The sequence below is a fragment of the Eleutherodactylus coqui genome, chromosome 1, assembly GCF_035609145.1.
Source record: "Eleutherodactylus coqui strain aEleCoq1 chromosome 1, aEleCoq1.hap1, whole genome shotgun sequence".
Lineage (NCBI taxonomy): Eukaryota > Metazoa > Chordata > Amphibia > Anura > Eleutherodactylidae > Eleutherodactylus > Eleutherodactylus coqui.
Window position 1 is genome coordinate 442,851,740 of NC_089837.1, and position 20,337 is coordinate 442,872,076.

The following is a 20,337-nucleotide window of genomic DNA, read 5'->3' on the forward strand; positions in this document are numbered from 1 at the left end:
CGTAAATTATGTGCATCACTCATTGAGCATCAGGGACAGGGACTCCTGGATCGGGGGCCACTTATGGAGGCGATTATAGCATATTTCTTTATTTTACAACATTTCCTGTCTAAAGAGTTTATTTTCTCAGTCACTGGAAATCCCTTTAATGTTGTCGTTGCATAGCTAGGATAGGCCAATAGTTGTGATCGGTGGGGATCCAATCCTTGGAAGTGAATGGGGATCAGTAGCAGTACCAGACACTGGTGCAGAACTCCACGAATCATACATTGATGACGTATGCTAAGAGTAGGCCATCTAGGTGTTTTTCCTGAAAACCCTTCATTTCAACATCCCACAATATTTTAATTACTTTGTAAAATTGTATATTCTCTGTACTGTTACTGTATATTATTTTATTCACCATATTAACAATGGACAGTTTAACCACTTACCTTTCAACTCACAGAAACATCAGATAGTGAATGTTAGAAGATTTATTAACAGCTGTCATTTAGGAAGAAGGTTAGGGAGTTTTATAGCAGAGATAGCAGTGGTAACTATGTGCAATAATCGAGACTGCAATCAGGTCAGAAGGTTTAGTACTTATTGATGTGATTGACGATTTGCATGAAATCCAACTAGGGTGATATCTACTACAGCACTACACAACTTGCCTCTTGATGTGAAAATTCTGGGAATGAAAGGAACTACAACTGAAACAGAAACAACAAGTAAACCTTCAGCTTCTTACTTGAGTAATTCCTGTGGTTTTGATTTTAGAAGAAGCACTGAATAATACAAACATGGACTCGCTCTTTACATGTCAGGTGAGGGGCACAGAAGACAACACTTCAGGAATGATGTGTGAACCTTAAAGGGGTTATCCAGAAATGTAACAAAATGCCCAATGTTCGTACAGCCTTTACGAAACTTGTAGGACAGGTTGAATGCATCTCCAGAGGAAGAAGGGGGCATGGCTGTTGGGGATAGAAGCGAATGAAACACAGTTTGGGCCTGTAAGGATGAATGGTGAGCTTGACACAAATAGTTAGGCTTCGACCCACCCCTCGCTCCAGCGTTCTAGAGATGCATTCAACTTGTCATTTTGTTGCATTCCTGGAGAAAACCTCTTTAAGGGGGCAGCATTTTTTCACAAAAAAACAGCATGGCCCAATGTTATCTATTGGTCAGTTAGGAGTTATGAATGAACTATAATGAGTGCATTTTTTGTGGTATTTTTCCTCACTTTGGTTTGTTTTCTGGGTCAATTACTTTTTTTCCCCAAAACATAGAATAATCTAGGCATCCTGTCTTTTCCTAGAGTTTTCCCATAGACTTCTCTATAGGGAAAGAAAACCCCCTGAAAAAAAATATCAAAAGAAATCCTCCAAAAAAAGCCACCAAAACACTTGTAAAGACACAATGAAATTCAAGTGTTTCTCTACAAGTCCTTCTTTACCTCAGCATCATCTATCAGGGAAAAATCAGGAGGTCCCCATGCACATAAAAAAAGTCAGCCTGTCCCACTGAAATTGGTAAGTTCAGCTGCCTTATCTCTTAAAGAATGTTTTGTTGACCATTGTCTTAAGATGGCCAAATACTTCAGATCAAAGTAGGCTGTGTTCTGTCTTTCAGGTATTACACTTGACTCTCCCATTAGTCTGTATTCTTAGATTAGCCAAACAGTATGTAATAAATATGAAGAAATGAAGTGAGAACATTTATTGGAGGAAGATCTACAGATATTGGTCAACCTTCTCTTTTACTTTGAAAGACCTGGTGGTGGATCTACAAGCAGCCATACACACTAGATGTTCTTGAAATATAACTACCACCAATATAGCTAGCACTAATATGTTTGGGTTACTTAAATGTTGGAGAACAATTACTTTAGCAGAAGCTGGGATGAAAGGCTATGCGTAAAACACGAAGAATGATGGTTCGTAGCTTTGGCCAACCTTTCAATAGAGAATGCTTTACGATTCACTCTAACAAAGGGTATGTAACTGCTTAGGAGTCAACTATATGTTAATATGCGAAGTATGGTCTACCTGCAAGGTTGTCAATTTCCTTTTCCTGAAGAAGGCTAACAGCATCATCATCCCCTTCCAACATTAGTTCCGTTTCAGCATTTTGATTTACTGCAGCCTGGCTCCGGAAAGTCTTCTTTGATTTCATGACATCTTCATCTGTGCCTATAATAGGAAGGGGTTTTTATAAATCAGTATAGAAGAATTTCTACACCATAGATATACTGTGCATTAGAGACGCATTGACAAGCACAAGGACCAGGTTCAACGTCCTAGGAAAATACAAAACATTGACCTCTAGGACTATACATTATTTACCTCTTGCCCAAAAACAAGTCAACCTTCTAGATTCTTTACACACATGTCCAGATGTCGACTATAAAATAGTTTCAATCATGTGTCGCTGCTTTCAATCAATTGGAGATCTCTCATGAAATAAGACCAGGTTTGTTTCCAGACGTATGAAATCTACGTTTATCTAAATGGAAAGCCTGACGGGAATCTTTTATGAATTAGGGTCACATTAATCAATATAAGAAGCATAGAAGGAATGAGGTCTCCCAAGGGCGGGCTCATTACATGGCTTGTAAAGACTGTCCTCCCACTATATTACTTTAACACTCCACAAATCAAGATCAAGTTATGGAGAGGAACTGCTTTCTTTTCCTTGTCTTACTTTATAACCCTGTCAATGAGTTAAATGTAAAAACCAACATTACCTCAGAATTTAACCGCTGCACTATTAACTTTTTACTCCAGGAAAATATTAAAATCTTATCCTAATATATTTTATGATTTTTATTTTTATGTTTTTCTTATTTTCCAATTTGGGTTAATTTTTGTTACTTTAGGTTTTGGTTATTTTAGGATTTGAGTTTATATTTCATATTTTTTCATTTTGTTATTTTAGGATTTTGGTTTATTTTTGTTATTATTGAGGTTTTTATTATTTTAGGATTTTGATTTGCATCATTTTAGGTTTTTATGATTTTGATTTCTTTTTGTTATTTTAGGTTTTTTGCTAATTTAATACAAGCTTTACCTTTTGACAAATTGATTTAGTCCAACCCCTCTAAATATGTATAATATATAAATATACAGGCAGCACACCATCTTTACAATCTACTTTACAATATTTAACATTTTTCACCATCCCAAACATTGCAGTTCATAATTTCATGTATTTTTGTGTGAGTTTTCGGGACCCACAGATTCGCAGTTTATCCTAAATGATACTCATACAAATGAGGATATGGAGAATGGCCTTGATTTAATGAACTTGAGTGCAGAAAAACAAGGCAATGTTGTGTTCCAGGAAGTCATTCGTAAATGATCCATCTTCATTAATTTCTATTACACTGTATGAACAGCACTGAGACAAAAGCACCGCACATCATATTCTTTGGAGTGCAATTCAATCAGCCCATAGTTAGAAATAACTTAAATAACTCCATAAATAATTTCCATCCATGTTAAAAAAAAAGGCAGAGGACATTAGAAATATCTAAAAGACAACACATCAACCAATTCCTCTCCATGTAGAGAGTTCTGCTAACATAGTAAAGATATCTAATAGTTATGTGATGTGGATACAATTATGCCTCTGCAGCCCCCTCAATGCTGTAAGGTAGAAAGAAGTGCTGAAGTGTCACCAGATTCTGATATTGTCGACCTAGGGTAAGAAAGGTTTCTTTTTTTAACCTATACTTGTCCATCTGCACTACTCTATAAATAAGATAAAATGGACATATTCAAAAAAGGGTGGTTTCTCATCCGCATCGGGGGTTACAGTCTCCTGCTCCGTCCGGTGTAATACACTGACCGGAAAGCTACATCTTATGATGGAACCGAACAGTGCCCAATGGACCTAGTTGACTATAATGGGGTCCATTCCCTTTATGCTCAGTACGTAGGAGGTATATGTCTGGAGTATTCCCTGACATATGCCTACGGACGTATATTATTGTATAGCTATACCATGGGAAATGTTGTCCATCGGCCAAAATGTTGGGAAAAAATACAGCAAAGTGGCCAACTGTATGGGATACCACACTGGCCTGGGGGCTTATGGCTATAGCTCTGTTCACGTCTCAATAAGTGAACAAATATACTGAGTGCATGGGAAAGTTCAGCTTACTTTTTTTTTACCGTATAGGGAAGAGCAGCAGACTGCACTTTCCTATACAGTGGACCACCTAAAAAAAACTATATGTACTATATGTTTTCTTTAAAAAAAAAAAAAAAAGTTGCAGCTTATGGGTGATATATGCCAGAGCTTAACAGCTCAGGCAAATCTATGTTATGCAAGGTCTGAGGGGGTGGTGTATGACACAGTGATCCAAAGAATACAAAAGAGCAAGTTTTCTTCCTGAGGAGCTCCACTAAGCCAATGTTTCTCAATTCCAATCCTCACGACCACTGATAATTACACCTGTGCAATACTATGGAAATTCTGAAAACATGACCTGGGGGTTAGTTAAGGACTGGAGTTGAGAAATACTGCAATACCCAAAAAAAAACACAATATGGAAGATTTCTGGTGCTAATACTTTTAAAAGTATAAAGAGAAGCATTAAGTTATAGTAATAATAATAATAATCTTTATTTGTATAGCGCCAACTTATTCCGCAGCGCTTTAAATGGTTTACGCCAGGTTTATGTAGTACAAAAAGTTGCATACTTTGGTGCATGCCACCTTGTGGGACAAAATGTGCCAATTTTACCTTTCCTCCCCAATTTTGAAAAATCATGAGAAAATTGGGTGTGGCTTCCCACGGCTCATCAGATTTACTGTAACTTATGCAAGAAAGTGGTGTAAATTGTAGCTGAAACTTATGACAACTCACAGCTGGTGTAGATTTCATATTGTGGTACAAAGATGTGCCAAATGTATTAGGAGACTTTCACCTCATAATATATTTGCTGCACTTCGCTCTAGTGACGTCTTTACTTACATGGCATGTGAAACGCTGGTCTAAGTAAATCTTCCCTATAGTGTTTGGGCAATATGTCATATTTATGTAATGGCACTGGTATGAAGCTGCTGTAGCACTCTTTCGAAAATGGATTTTTTTTAAAGGAACACTAAACATAGTTGGGCCATTCACAGTAGATACAGATCAGTCGAATCCAGCGATTTCAGATGATCTTCTAAAGTGGGGGGAAGCCCGTTGACTTACCCAACATATGCCACTGGGGATAAGTTAGATTTTTACCTGCAGGATCCTTTTTACTGAGGAGATGGTCGCTGGTAGCGGCTTGTCCCTCTCTGTATATTCAAAATACACACATGCTACATTGATCCCACCATGTATGTGGGTTTCTGGTGAGTTATAGCTGCTTTGGCCGATAGCTATCTAATGTCTATACCCAGCCTTACAAATGAACAAGAACATTAAAAGGGAGATAATCTAGTAAGATAAGAGGTGGAGCTAAGAGATAAGAGGTGGAGCTTAAATCGGGGTTGGAATAAAAGGTTTTGGTCCTACTGCAGATAGGACATAGGGGGAGGCTCCTGCTGCAGCCAACTGTTCCACATCTAAGAACACGAGAATGAGGAGAGGAAGAGGAGACGTTGCTGTCACATACAGAAGATTCCTTTATAGATTTCTCAGTTTTAATTGTAATAAGAGACAATATAGCGTAAAAAAATGAAGAAATAATAGGAAGAAATGCTGGAATATATATTATTTTGTGCACTATGTTTAGTGTTTCTTTAAAATATACTGACACTAATATATTTTATCACATACTAAAATCTTATTAAAAATGGCACATGTAGTTATTATAACTGGAGCTGTGGAGGAGCTACTACCCAAGTTCTACAAACTTTTGTATTGGATGCTAGAACTAATTTACATTGTAAGAATCTTCATTTCTCCCAATAAGAGGATGAACAAAAGTTTTGGCAAGTTCACAACTCAAACTTGGCACCTATACTGGCACACAACTAATTACAGGCAGTGCAACACTATAACAATTGGCACTTTAATTAAACTGCATACAATACACCTCACGATACAATGTCTGGTCCTTAGTACATAGATGCCACTTGGGTTGGTGTTCATTAGTGATGCTTCGTGTACCATGCTAAATCACCAATAAGACAATGTATGCGAAAAGCTGGCTTTCATCTCTAGAAAAGGCTGGCAGGATGGAAAGTTAACCTCATAGTGTTACCTAAATGCACTGACAGGAAATCCTAATGTTTCCAAACATCTGGAAATCTACTTCAATCGAACCTCTTTTTTTCCACTTTTTTCCTTTTGAAGGATGCTATTCCTAGTGGTATATTGAAAGTTCAACACATCAATATGACCATTTTAGACAACTCCTTCCAAGTACACAACAAAATGGGCAATTATTTCAAGATGTGAGGATGTTCTGGAGGATAAGGGTTTGTGAAATGAACACCTCAGACAAGAGTTTTCAGTAAATGCGCCTGATTATACTTCTCGCTTTGTGAAGCAACATTTTATATAATCTATAAAGCGCAGGCGAAGTCAATAGAATAGTGTCGACGACATGTTCTACAAGATAGCACAGCAAGTGATGACATTAATGTGTAGTCATCTTCCAGACGTATTTAGGTCACTATCCTGTGAGGCCAGGTAAGAGTTAAAGGGGGTCAAATATCAAGTGGAGTCCCAACTTGGAATAACTTTGTACAAATCCCTGATTGGTGCCAGCTAATTGATAATAACGAATAAAAAGCTTTCTTCATGAATATGTATAAGAGTAGACCAAGTGAGTGGGATTTATTGAGGAAAATGCACGTCTAGAAAAAAGGATGCAACTTAAAAGGGGGCATAAAATATGCCAACGTCATTAAAAGGGGTTTTCCCATGACTTAAAATTGCCCAACAACAACTCTGTCCTTTCTGATTGCTACTAACGAGGACATGTGACTGCTGAGGCCAATCATTGACCACAGCAGTGACCTTCTATAGCCAGTGATTGGCTGCAGTAGTCATATGTCCTGGTCAGCAGTAACCAGTAAGGACAGAGAGGCTGTAAAAAAACACCTTTAACTCATCCTCGACAGCTCATATGGCTATGTATGTCCTAACTGCATATGTCCCATGCAGTTAGGACATAAACAGAAGTCCACTGCATATCACACACACGGGTATCAGCTGTCTTTGACAGCCGACATCCAGTCACCACAGCCGCAATCAAAGATAACAGAGATTGCAGTTGGTGACCCTTTAAATGCCACCATCAATTCTAGCAGCATCATTTAAAGATAAGGTCACGGGGGTGCTGTCCTGGTGTCATGGCCGCCTGGGGCCTTCGGAATCCCCCAGAGCTGACATGATTCTTTGTCTATTAAAACGTGCATTCAGCAAATCTTTAATAGGAGGCCTGTTAAAATATAGTATAATGCAATACCATAGTATTGCATGACACTGTCTAAGTATTCCAACAATCGCAAGTTCTTTTTCCCAAGTGTTTGCATCAAAAAGTAAATAAATATAAAAATGGTTATCACGGTATCCATAAAGGGTCCAATTTATTGAAATATCCCATTAGCCCCACACAGTAAATGCTGTTAAAGAAAAAAAATACGCAGTCCTAGAGTTGCGCTTTTTTGTCTGACTCATCTCCAAGAAAAGACTAAATAAAAAGCAATCAAAAAACTGTGCACACCAAAATGACATAAAAAACGACAGGTCATCCTGCCAAACATGAGCCCTCACACAGGAAAAATAAAGTTTTGGGATCAAAAGATGGTGAAGGAAAGCAGTACTTATAAACAGTACTACAAATAAAAGAAGACATTATATTGTTGTAATTAAACTGACCCATATTTACTGCACTGTGAACACCATAAAAACACCCCCCAACATGGCGTCATTGCATCTTTTCCCCCCATTTCCCTCCACTTAGAGGGTTTTAATCATTTTCCAATATATTATATGGCATGTCAAATGGTACCAGTGAAAAATACAACCCGTCCTGCAAAAAACAAGCCCTCATGTAGATAGGTCAATGGAAAACTAATGTTATGATGGGAATACCAGAACTATAGACCTTGATACAGGTACATTAATGACCCAAGGTCATAAAAGAGTTAAAGATGTGTATTCTTTGTGTGTAATAAATTGATTCATATGCATGCTGGCAATGGGAAGGCATAATGAAGAGAAGTGTGCCTAGTGAGTCATGCCAAATTAATCATGCCATATATGCCACTTTGGTACATTCTGAACCATTTTCTTATTGACCTTCATATAGTCTTGACAATTTTTAGGAATTCTTGAAGAGCTCCTTAAAACCACTGATAATTCTCCCCCAGTGACCATTTAAGTGCTATGGCTGTACTAATATTTTTTAGCATTTTAGTTAGGTATTGCATACAACATTTCAATTTATTTTATATTACAGTTGCCATTTATAACCGTTTGCCCCACATCACAGACCTTTGAAGAAATATGGATTTCTTAATTTTTTGGCGTTTTTTTAGGTTACTTTCTTTACAGGATCGCTCAGCAATAAAATTAATTTAAAATAAAATCACCAACTTATTCCGCAGCGCTTTCAAGTAATTTATTTATTACCCCCCACCAAGCTGGGTACTCATTTTACCGAGCTCGGAAGGTTGAGTCAACCTTGAGCCGGCTACATGAACCATGCAGGGATTGAACTCACAACCTTCAGGTCGTGAGCAAGGGCTTAGGACTGCATTTCAGCTGCCTTAACACTCTGTGAAACATGCAATATTGTGATTTAGGAAGTTTCACACCCTGGAACAGACCTGTATGGCTAGAAACACATGGTTCAGTTGGCCGCATGCGGCCAGACCACGCCCACCCATGACAGCTTATCGGAGCCACTGGCAGCAGCGGATGGGCAGCGTGCAACCGGCTGCTAGATCAAGTCTTTCCATGCCAACTTCTTGTTACCATCCTCCTGATGAGAGGTGTGTGTAACATACAGTGTGATGCTGTCAGCACCGATTGGTCGGTTTCAAATCACCTAAAGATACACCATATCGGCAAGGAGAATGATAACACCCAGCTATAAATTTAGTCATACATTTTTAGGAGGAGTAACAGAGGAATAGCAGAATACAAATTTCTAAGGAAAGTTTCTCCAGAAATGGAATTTCATGGGGAAGTATTTACTAACAGACTTGCCAGGAGAGCAGACATTTCCTCTTTAACAATCTGCCAGCAATTTAGATTAAGCCAGAAATGCTCTTTGAGATGTCCAGCGTTTTATGCTACAATATAAAGTGTCCTGTAAAACAATTATGCAGAAGAGATTTCGCAAGACGATGGCAGAAAACCTCGTTAATGTAACAAGATGTGGAAGTGTTGGATAAACAGGGAGGCGGTGTTGCAGAAGGAGTACAGAAACCGAATAAGACTAGTTTCAAGCTAAAGTAACATTTCCATCCTTCCTCTTCTCAGTGAAATAGTATCTACCCCTGGGGTACAGCTGCAGTCATCTCCCGCAGAGCGCGTGTGAAGAACTATGTGAATCAGGCCAAATGAAGACAACCTCGAAAAAACTACTGCTCAGAAGAGATGAGAGGGATAGATAAAAGCGTCTCGGCTTCACTGTGACTTTAGACGGTTCAGCCGTCCTCCTGAAGGCGATTACTCTTACGGCACATATAAAACATAAATCTCACGCTCAGCATGGCTGGTGTATTCTTACGTGTAAAATTAGTCACAGAGTGACTTGCCAAGCACTGATCTTGGGGTCTACAGCAGCTCTGGTGGTTGAGATACTTAATGTCCACTCATCCATGTGCATGGCATACATCCCTCACCAGTCATGCATGTATCTTGCACATATTGATAAGTACATGTACACCGAGTCTCTCTGAACTGAAGTTCTTTTGTAAATAGGACCACCATAAGGCTCTGTACACTACAGTTGGGCTTCCCATTTTCCTGCTCTATCAATGGAGGAGGGACACGGAAATGCCGTAGCATGGCGCAATGAAACGGTGCACAATGGGCCCCATTGCCTATATTGGTGCCTGCCAGGCTTTTGTCACACCCTCTGATATTTTCGGCGCAGTATGCTACGCCGTTTTGTGGGGCATTTTAGGTAGGATCTGTACTAGGCCCCAGATACAGATGTGAACAGAGTCTAAGAGTACAATTTACAGCATTCATTAGTCACATGTATATGACCTCATACAGAAATGTAAGGGACTCTGTGTGCCGTCATGCACACAAGGGGAAGTCTTGTTACATGCCACTCTCCCTTTGTGCCATTGTGTTCCCGAATCCACTGGTTCAAGGCACCTCTCCAAACTTCCAAGGTGGCGGCACCACACCTGTTACTACCCGGTGCAGACAATACATTGATAATCGGAGACACTTCACGCTACCCTAACTGGCCAGTGCTGCTCACATCAGCAACGTTGGCCAATCATAGCAGCGTCTTCGACTACCAATGCATCATAGTGTAGCCTCTATGGAAGACCGAAAATGCAACAGGGAAATGTTGGATCCGGGGAGGAGGTTGGAGCAAGAGCACAAAAGAGAGAACCCCGGGACTAAAACTTGTCCTGACCCGAGAGTCACTTTAAGGTAATTAGATTCTACTTTATAACTGTAGAATGGAAATGGATTTTGTATTTTAGTTCGCTCACGTAAGGAATAATCTTGAATTGCTTTATTTAGTCATTGCTACCCTAGGAGCCAGGGCATAGATATCCTAGAGGCAGACCATGCAGCTACTAAGGGCCCTCCTTGACCTAGCCCTATTTGGTCCACCTTTGCTACTTGCATGGCAGGACTTTCATCTGCAATGTACATAGTTGCTAGGGAGTACTAAGGTTTTACAGTGTCGACTTCGAGAATGCATACAAACTCTATGTTACAGCAGATTCTTGTGTTTCTTCTTTACACACAGGTTTATAGAAGATATATCATGGTTGGCTTTGTTTTGATGCACAGCCAAGAAAAGTCAAACTTCAAAGCTATATTTTATCTGAGGCAGATTACAATCAATAACTAGTTTAAACCCAAAAGAAATAGATCTGGGAGCACTAATGTGGAACATAGTACATATTACCCAAGATACAAAGAGTGGCAATGAGCAGATTGGTTTTGTAGCTACTCAATTAGAACCTGCTTTATTACATCAATAGCGGGCCGCGTAGTTACTGCAACGAAGGGTCTGCATTTATCAATGTGGAAGTGGACACACAAGCCCGGTAGCTGCAGCTCACAACGAGAAGACATCAAGGACACGGCAAAGGGGAAAAAAAGTGGATCAATATTAACAAGCTTTTCATTTCATGCTTGCCCAGTTAGGGGAGGGCTGACAATATACTCTGATTATGGGAGTTACCTTTGCGTTACACAAGAAAGGTTATTACGAAAAGCACGTGAAATGGAGTGTTCTCTGCACTGACAGGACTGCTAACAGGGTATTGCCACAACTCTGGCTGGCAGGAGAGATTTTCTATAAAAAGAGTGATTTTTACCTTCCCGTGTATGCACAACCAATATTATAGTCTAAGGTCACCTGCACACGGCCGGATTTGCATTGCAGAATCTGGAGCGGGCGTCCGCCTCCTGATTCCGCAGCAAGTACCTGCCATAGCATGCTATGGAAAAGCGGTTTTCCATGCCTATGAACGGAAGTCAATTGCGATTTTCCGCTCACCGGGAAAAAAAAAATAAAATCGCAGCATGCTCTATTTTTAGGCGGATTCTGTGCAGACGGCTTCCATTGACTGACCCGCAGCCCTTCCACAATCATCATTGAGAAAAGGTCGTTGAATCTGTGTCATCACCTAGCGATGGCGCGGCATAATCTGTACTGTGCATGTGAGCCGGCTGGCACATCCACAGTGCAGAATATGAACAATCCGGACAGGTATGCAGGAGTCACCGGCCGGGCACAGGGTCGGATTCCGCTGCGGGAACCTACATGCGGAATCCGACCCGGTCGTGTACAGGTGGTCCTACATATGCCCAAACAATTGTACCGAGGATCATTTGGGCACATGCGGTAGTGTTGCTTGCTCCATGTAAATGGAGTTGAGCAAGAGTTTATCACCTTGCAAAAATGTTGACCGCTGCTTTTTTTGGCAAAAAATCTTCCCAGGCAGGGGTGTAACTATAGAGGATGCAGGGGATGTGGTTGCACCCGGGCCCAGGAGCCTTAGGGGGCCCCATAAGGCCTCAGCTCTCCATATAGGGAGCCCAGTACTATGAATAAAGCATTATAGTTGGAGAACCCGTTACAGGTTTTGCATTGGGGCCCGGGAGCTTCAAGTTACGCCTCTGTTCCCAGGTAAACCTCCCTAAAGTGGTTATCCATCCTTTAAAAATTGATGGCTGATCCTCAGGATCAGGTCCGCCACTCAGGTTTCTCGCTAATTAGTTGACTAATGGGGATTCAATGTTCAGATCTAAGCACGATTGTGTTCATACTCAGAATGCCATATTTACTTCAATGGGACAAGCCGGTAGAACTCAGAACAACTGCTATAAATAATACGGCGCTCAAAGCGCAAACACTGCGCCGCTCCACAAGTGCCGTTAGCGCTTCCTTATAAAAGGTCAAATTAACTAACCCCTGACAAAAAAGATGTCCATGTAAAGCCGACACTAACCATACATCGGGCACTACATTATACGGTTAGAGGTGTAGCTGTAGTCATATTGCGGTAGACATCTTACAAAAGGAATGAAATGTATCGGGGGAAAAATAGCCGTCTACCCATCCTTGCTGGAAGACTTCACTGGTAAATCACCGGACACCATGCTTGGTTGGATACATTGCTGATGCGCGGTGTACTTCAGACTATATCAGCACAGTGTTAGGAGTGCGCCATCAATAATGATTTAGATCTGCACTCGTTATAAGGAATGGGTTATTTCTTGAAGGTCACAAAGCTCTTTTCTGGAAATCCTGTCAGCTGCGGCCCCTGCAGTATCTTTCTACTACCAGGCAAACAATAACTGATTAAGTTTGTCATCCTTGTTTGTGGCAGACTGGGGCTGCGTGACCTCTCCTAAAACATACCTTCAGACTTGTTTAAACTGATGCCTTTAACAAGCAGCAAACTATGTTCATGCATTAATATTTCAACACACAGAATATGGTCATAGAATGGTAGAGTTTGAAGGGACCTCCAGGGTCATCGGGTCCAACCCCCTGCTCAGTGCAGGATCACTAAATCCTCCCAGACAGTCTGTCTAGCCTTTGTTTGAACACTTCAATTGAAGAACTCACCACCTCCTGTGGTAACCTGTTCCACTCATTGATCACCCTCACTGTCTAGTATCTAATTTGTGTCTCCTCCCTTTCATTTTCATCCCATTGCTTCTGGTCTTTCCTTGTTCAAATGTGAATAGGGCTGATCCCTCTGCACTGTGACAGCCCTTCAGATATTTGTAGACCGCTATTAAGTCTCCACTCGGCCTTCTCTTTTGCAAGCTAAACATTCCCAGATCCTTGCCTAGTGTTACGGAAACAGCCGAGCATGCCAGCCTTATGTAGCTCCTGTAACTCCCATTGAAGTGAATGCGAGTTACGGAAACTGCATAAGGCTGCTGCGCTTGGCTGATTCCCTAAAAAATGAGCAAGATAGTCGGAAAACGAGCTGCAGCTTTCCCATCTCAGTCAGGAAGTCCTAAGTTGGGACAACCCCTTTAACAGTATTACAGTTGCCAGGAACAGTTGCCTCAATGACATCATCAGCATCTGTATCTCCACATAAAAACAACTAAGCAGGACTAATTGGGGTTGTCCACTCCAGACAATCCTTTTTCATCAAAATCTGCAAAAAGCATACTGTTTGTCACTGGGACCCACAGCAGTCAGCTGTATTCTGTCGGTGAACTCATCAGAAAAAATTCAGTTTCCTTTCAGCACCACCAAACAATGAATATAGCATAGAACTCTTCCCATTGAATTCAATGGGCTAGTCATGCAATGCATAGACATATTTGGTTATTCCAGCTCTTTGTAGCCACTCTGTGCGCTCGGTAAAGGCTCCCATACTCATCATCCTTCAGTGGTTCGATTCTGCAGATTTTGGCAGGACTGGACAACTCCAGTTGATGTCAAAACGAAAAAGGATTGAACGAGCTGAAATTCATCGCCTAATCCTTTTACTTCCCTTGCAGATAGGCAGCTAATAAATCTATCTATCTGGCTCTCTCCACAAAATGCATAAATGATTGGTCAAATTGAACATTCATGTGTTTGGGGGAGTTGAGAGAAAGTTGTTGGCTGAACAAAAGTGTGGCCAATAGCAATTGAAGGTGTTTTGGCACCTATTTAGACCAGGGTCCTGAATAGAGGACTGTCCCGCTACTAACGTAGAGCTACCGAATGTGGCCTTTATATATCATTATTATTACATACTATGAAGCCAGTATTTCTGTGACTATATCTGTTTAGTCGAGGCTGACTTTTGGACATTTATGGATCGACCCTCTCCACGTGGTTATGTTTTGTACTGCTTCTTTCAGTTCGATCATTTGCATGTTGATAGTATCAAGCCAGTGCATATAATAGCTAGCATTATGTGGCCGAAGTATGAGAGTCTGTTTCGTTATTGGTTTCGTTTGACACGGTCTAGAACTGCTTTGTTTGCGATCTTGGCGGTCAAAGGGATTTGTAGGCGTTTCCTCCAGCACCAAAGTTTGAAGGCATCAATCTTCCTCTGGCCCGTTTTCTTTAGTGTCTAACTTTCGCAGCCGTAATTTGTGATTGGGAAGATGATTGCATTGACCATCTGGCATTTTGTTGCAATGGTTATGTCTTTGTATTTCCAGAACTTATTCATACTTTCTGGCAGCAAGGTTGTATCATCTGCATATCTGAGACTGTTAAAGTTTCTTCCACCGATCTGGACTACAAATGTTGGATGTGTCTAAATCGCATTGCCTGAAGATGGCCTCTGCATACAGGTTGAACAATGCAGGGCATAAGATGCAGGTTTGGCATATGCCCTTCCCAATTCTGAATCATTCTGTATTACCATTGAAGGTCCTGACTGTAACCTTTTGGTTCGCATATAACGATTATATGAGTTGCCCCAGATATCCTGGGATCCCATTTGTCTTATACATGGCCACAGCTTGTTGTGTTAAATGCAATCGAAGGCTTTGCTGTAATCGATACAGCATATGTACACCTCCTTCTGCTATTCCCGGGCTTTTTCCATGATTCATTGATTTGCAATTTGGTCATTTGTTCCTCTTCCTTTGCGAAAAGCGGCTTGTGCATCAGGGAGTTCCTGTTCCTCTATCGCCATCATAACTTTTTTGTATAATCTTCAGTAGGATTTTGCTTGCATGTAATATTAGGCCTATTGTGCAGTAGTTTGAGCATTCTCTCGGGTCACCTTTTTTGGGAAACTGCACGAAAACGGACCTTGTCCAATCTTTTGGCCATTATTGGGTTTCCCAATTCTGGTGACAGAGTGCAGTTAATGTCTGGACTGCCAGGGGCTTGAGCAGCTCAGCAGGTATGCAATTGATTCCAGGGGCTTTCCAATTTGGTACCTGATTTAGTGCCTACTCAACTTCATCCTCCAGGATATTAGGTTCTCATTTTGTTAATTCTTCTGCTTGCGGTTGATGGTTTCTGCAATCCGTTTAGTACAGTTCTTCTATATATTCTTGCCATCTATGCTTGATTTGTTCGGGATTGTGTAATTTCTTGCCATTCTGATCAAAAATTAAGGGTTGCATTGCGCGATGAAAAAGGAGCACGAGCCCCATGAGCTCTCTGGTGTGTCCTTTTTTGTTTGCTTCTTCCAATTCTATGCAGTGTGCATTCCAAAACAGTTCTTTACCTTTCCTTGCTTCGCACTAAAACTGGGCATTTGGCAACTGGAAATCTTCCCCAGTTCCAGTCGCTTTTGCTTCTCCTCACGTTGGCAATTTGGATGGTGTCTGCTGATAGCCAGGTTGTTTTTCTTGGTGTTTTTTTTTGCGTGGTATAGTTTCGTTAACAGTTTTGATTATAATGCTTTTCATTTCCTCCCATTTTTGTCTGCCTCTTTTTCAAAAGGTTTTAAGCAATTTGAAACATTGCTCTACTTTTTCTGCATAAGCAGGAGGCACTGAGTCAGTGTTTAATATCAATACTGCTGCTGTAGTTTCATTCTGGCAACAAGCAGTTGGCAGTCAGAACCACAATCTGCGCTTTGGAATGTTTTTGCTGCTAGAACTGAACTTTTTCACTTTTTGGAGCACAAAATGTAATTGATTTGACTGCGGTGAACTTCTTTAGGAGATGTCCAGGCGTACAAGCGACATTTTAGTCATGCGAACAATGTGTTCAGAATTGTTAATCTGCTTCCTTGGCAAAATTGGAAAAGTCTGTCACGGCATCATTTTATTTTCCTCAGCCAAATTTCCAGACTGTTAGCGTTTCTTCTGCACCAATTTTTGAATTGCAATTGCTGATGATATAAACAATGTCCTTTTTTGGAATTTCCTGCAAGGTTTCTTGGACATTAGCCTAAAATTATTTTGATTTGTTCATCTGCTGCGACAGAGGTAGGGGCATAAATTTGTATTACAGACATGGTGCAAGGTTTTCCATTGATGTGGATGGTCATGATTCTATCGCTAACGGCATGGAAACCATGGACAACTTTAATAATCTTTGCTCACGATGAAGGTGACACCATTCCTTTAAATGTCTTCATTTTCTGAAAAGTAAACTGCGAAATTGCCGCTGGTAAAGTATCCGTTTCCTGTTCAGTGAAGTTCACGGATGTCCAGAAGGTCGATGTTTAATCATTGCATTTCGCTCTTTATAATGTCTAATTTGCCAATGGTTTTATCATGTACATTCCGTGTTCCAATGTTTTTACCACGCACCTTCAGTGTTCCAATTTTATACATTTTAGTAAGATGCGGGCAATCTCTTTCACCGCAGGCAACATCAGCAACCAACACCCAGATGAGTTTCCTAATTCCTGAGTTATTTGAAACTCTCAGTTGCTCTTCCCCGGTAACATTGTAGGTGCTTTCCAACCATGGGGTCCCACCTTCCAGGACCAGATCTTCAAACGTGTTTTTAAGAGAAACCATGAAGTATTTTGGTGGTCTACAGTGGAATAGGTCACTACATCTTTCTCCACCGCTCCACATTTTTCCAGGCTTGGGACTGGCACACAGCTGTGTTACGATGGTGGTATTCAGTTGGCTGTATCCACCCGTCCAAAGTTATTGCACATTTCACATCCCGCAGTGCATCTCAGCAGAACTGTATTTTTCATTGCCCTGGATTCTCTTGTTCCATCATTTAGAAATGTACATTCTTTCACTATCTCAAATTTACCAATTTGGATGAGTTCCTCTCAGTTATAAATACACGACTCTTTAAAAAATGGCAAAAAATGAAAAGGGGTTTTATGTGCATTTACTTTAGATCAATTGTGTGTCTTCTGTGTCTGTAGCAGCATAATGACACTGTTCTGTACGAACATTATACAGGAGCTGGACCAGGCAGATAATCACATTTAAGAACCATATGGAACTTTTAAAGAGCGTTCATTCATTCACAAGTTCACTGACAAATACAAAAAACACTACAACTTCTCTGGCAAGCAGTGATTTGGGGGAACGCTGGTTCCTGTCAGTTGCCCAGTACAGAGTTACAGGACTATTAAAATGTAATTAGGGAGCTGTCTGTGTGACAAAACACAAGCATTTATCCCACATTCTTGACTGACTTCTGCAAACGTATAGGTTTTCCATTTAATTGGAAAATGTGGTAATAAGCATTAATATGAATGTGACTGATAGACGTAATGTACTATATTCATCACACTAAGGAGTCATATTTCTTAATGTATGCATATTATAAATAAAATCCTTTAATCCAGCCCCTGAAGGCTTATAATCTCCACCACTTATCCATGAAAATAACAATCTCAACCTTGATCCAAGATTTTCCAAACATCAAGAATTTTTAGGGTAGTGGCTCCGAATGAGGAATAACTAACTGGATATTAAACTCTTTGGAGACACCTGTAATTCAGCATCATGCAGGTTTTAATGGACAAAAGTAATTGGACGCCTGAGCAAGAGTAAAAAGTAGTGTCTATTTATATATGTTAATAATTAGTCGGGTCTCCTTTGCCGTAATGACATCAGAAAGAGTCTGTCATATACTTTTTACTAACATCTGATACACTTCAACTGGTATTTCCCTCCATTCCACCTTGAAATGTCCGGTCAGGTCTCTCAAAGAGGGACTTTTAATATTTTCTGAAATAAAGCTCCAGTTCTTATCCATAACTGTGACTGTAAAAGGGGGTATCCTCTACGTTTAGAGGAAAGAAGGTTCCTACACCAACATAGAAGGGGATTCTTTACTGTAAGAGCAGTGAGACTACGGAACTCTCTGCCTGACGATCCAGTCATAGTGAATTGATAAAAGAGTTTAAGAGGGGCCTGGACACCTTTCCTGAGCGTTACAATATTACATGTTATAGTTACTAATTACTTTAGAAGGGTCAGTGATCCAGGGATTGTTCTAATTGTAAGATTGGAGTCTGGAAGGATTTTTTCCCCCATGAATGAGGAAAATTGGCTTCTACCTTATTAGTTTTATTTTCCTTCATCTGGATCAACATTGGGAGGAAATAAGCTGAACTAGATGGACATATGTCTTTTTTTAGCCTAACATACTATGTTACTATGTTAATAGCATTCAGGCCAGGATCCTGTAGAGGCCAGTCCAATCATGCAACATCTATATCCTCAAACCAATGTGCAACGGTGTCAGATTTGTGACAAGGCACACTGTTTTGTTGCCCATTTCCAGAGTATTGTCACATTGTTGGCAGCGCATTATTATCTAGAATGTCAAGGTCCACCTCCTTGTTCATGGTCCTTGCCAGTACAACCAACGGACTGAGACCATGACACATAGAACATCCCATTACATCTTTTGTGGCATGGTTTAGGATATATGACATGCTTATAACAAATGATCCAATCTACTGATAGGGGTGAGCAAACATTTTCGGTAGGATAGTATACATGTGGTATTCTCTTGAGAAATATTAAGTCGTAAGTGGGCCTCATATATAAAAACCATGTCCTCCTTAACATAACATCCAGAGTTAAGTTTCCATTTTATAAACTGCACTGGAAAAAGGAACCATAGACTTTCTTTGAGCAACATGTAAGAGAAGATGTCATTAGTGGAGGTATGTGCCCTCCTTTCATAATCACTAGAACAAAAAGGGCCATGGCGCTCCTTAGCCCTTTCCAATCCAATTTATATCCTGGTTTTCCTATGGGGCTTACTCATTTCTGCTGTTATACAAAGGCGCTAGACGCTGGCTAAAGCCAGTGGTGCATGAGGTGACATGTTGGAAAGGCCCCCAACAGCAGAAAGGCTAACAATATACAATAATAGAGCCCCGACGGACGTCTTCCAGCATCGGAGCTGTACAGCCTTAAATCGTAATGTCTTTAGATGTCAGACAGTGGATTGGAAAGGGTTAAAACAATGTGAATCTCTGTATTGAAACCTCAAGATCTTTAGACTGCAATGGTACTGTAATACCCATGCAGGTGAAAATCTTCATTCATGAGATCTTTTGGTGGAGATTTCGCTTTTATGGAAAATTAATGAAAAGAGAAAGTGAAGTAGTTCCTCAAAGCATCACACAAGTCTGGTGTGGAAAACTCATTTTCAAATACCCTATTAGGCAATTCTGAGTTAATGGATAGAAATCATTGATTTGGAGGCCCCATTAATTAGCTGGAGCCAACAGTTGTAAATAGCATCCCCAGGTCTCCTGGAGGACCCAGAATGTCCACCCATTATAGGATCACTCTATTGATTTCAATGAGCACCATTTATTGCTTCATTTTCCCAGTGAGGTAGCTGCAGAGGAATTGAACACTTGCTGACACTTGCACCTGCATGTTATATGGTATATCTGGTGTGGCACACACATTGTTAGAGGCCCCATTTAACAAAAAGTAGTCAACCCTTCATGGTCATCACCAGCAGACATGTACCATACATAACTGCTAATATGACCATAGAGTGCATACCAGTTGAGGATTATATAGTAATTAGGGATGTTTGGGCGACCACCCAGAGCTCAAGGCTTGCAAGGCGCCCGTGGCTTCCCAAACCACCCCATCTTCTTAAAACACTGCTCTGTCAGAAGCAGCAGTAGAATATGGCAGACCACCACCACTCCCTCGCCCCGCACACACTGTCATGTTGGAGGAGGCATGTCACATCAAGGCTGCCTGCACAGTAAATCTTTCACTATGCACTTTCTTATTTGCTCCGTGCGCCATGTGGCAGTATATGTATCTTCTATTGCCCTCCTTTGTCAGGAGGA

General features: G+C 40.7%; 1 protein-coding gene across 3 annotated transcripts in view; it reads right to left on the reverse strand.

Annotated features, from left to right (window-relative positions):
- Positions 1–20,337, reverse strand: part of NBEA (neurobeachin) — a 673,719-nt gene that overhangs the window by 204,690 nt on the left and 448,692 nt on the right. For all 3 annotated transcript variants that reach the window (XM_066582838.1, XM_066582846.1, XM_066582830.1), the window contains exon 39: positions 2,034–2,177. In XM_066582838.1, the coding sequence (XP_066438935.1) occupies positions 2,034–2,177 (144 nt within the window). The remainder of the gene's footprint in view (positions 1–2,033; positions 2,178–20,337) is intronic.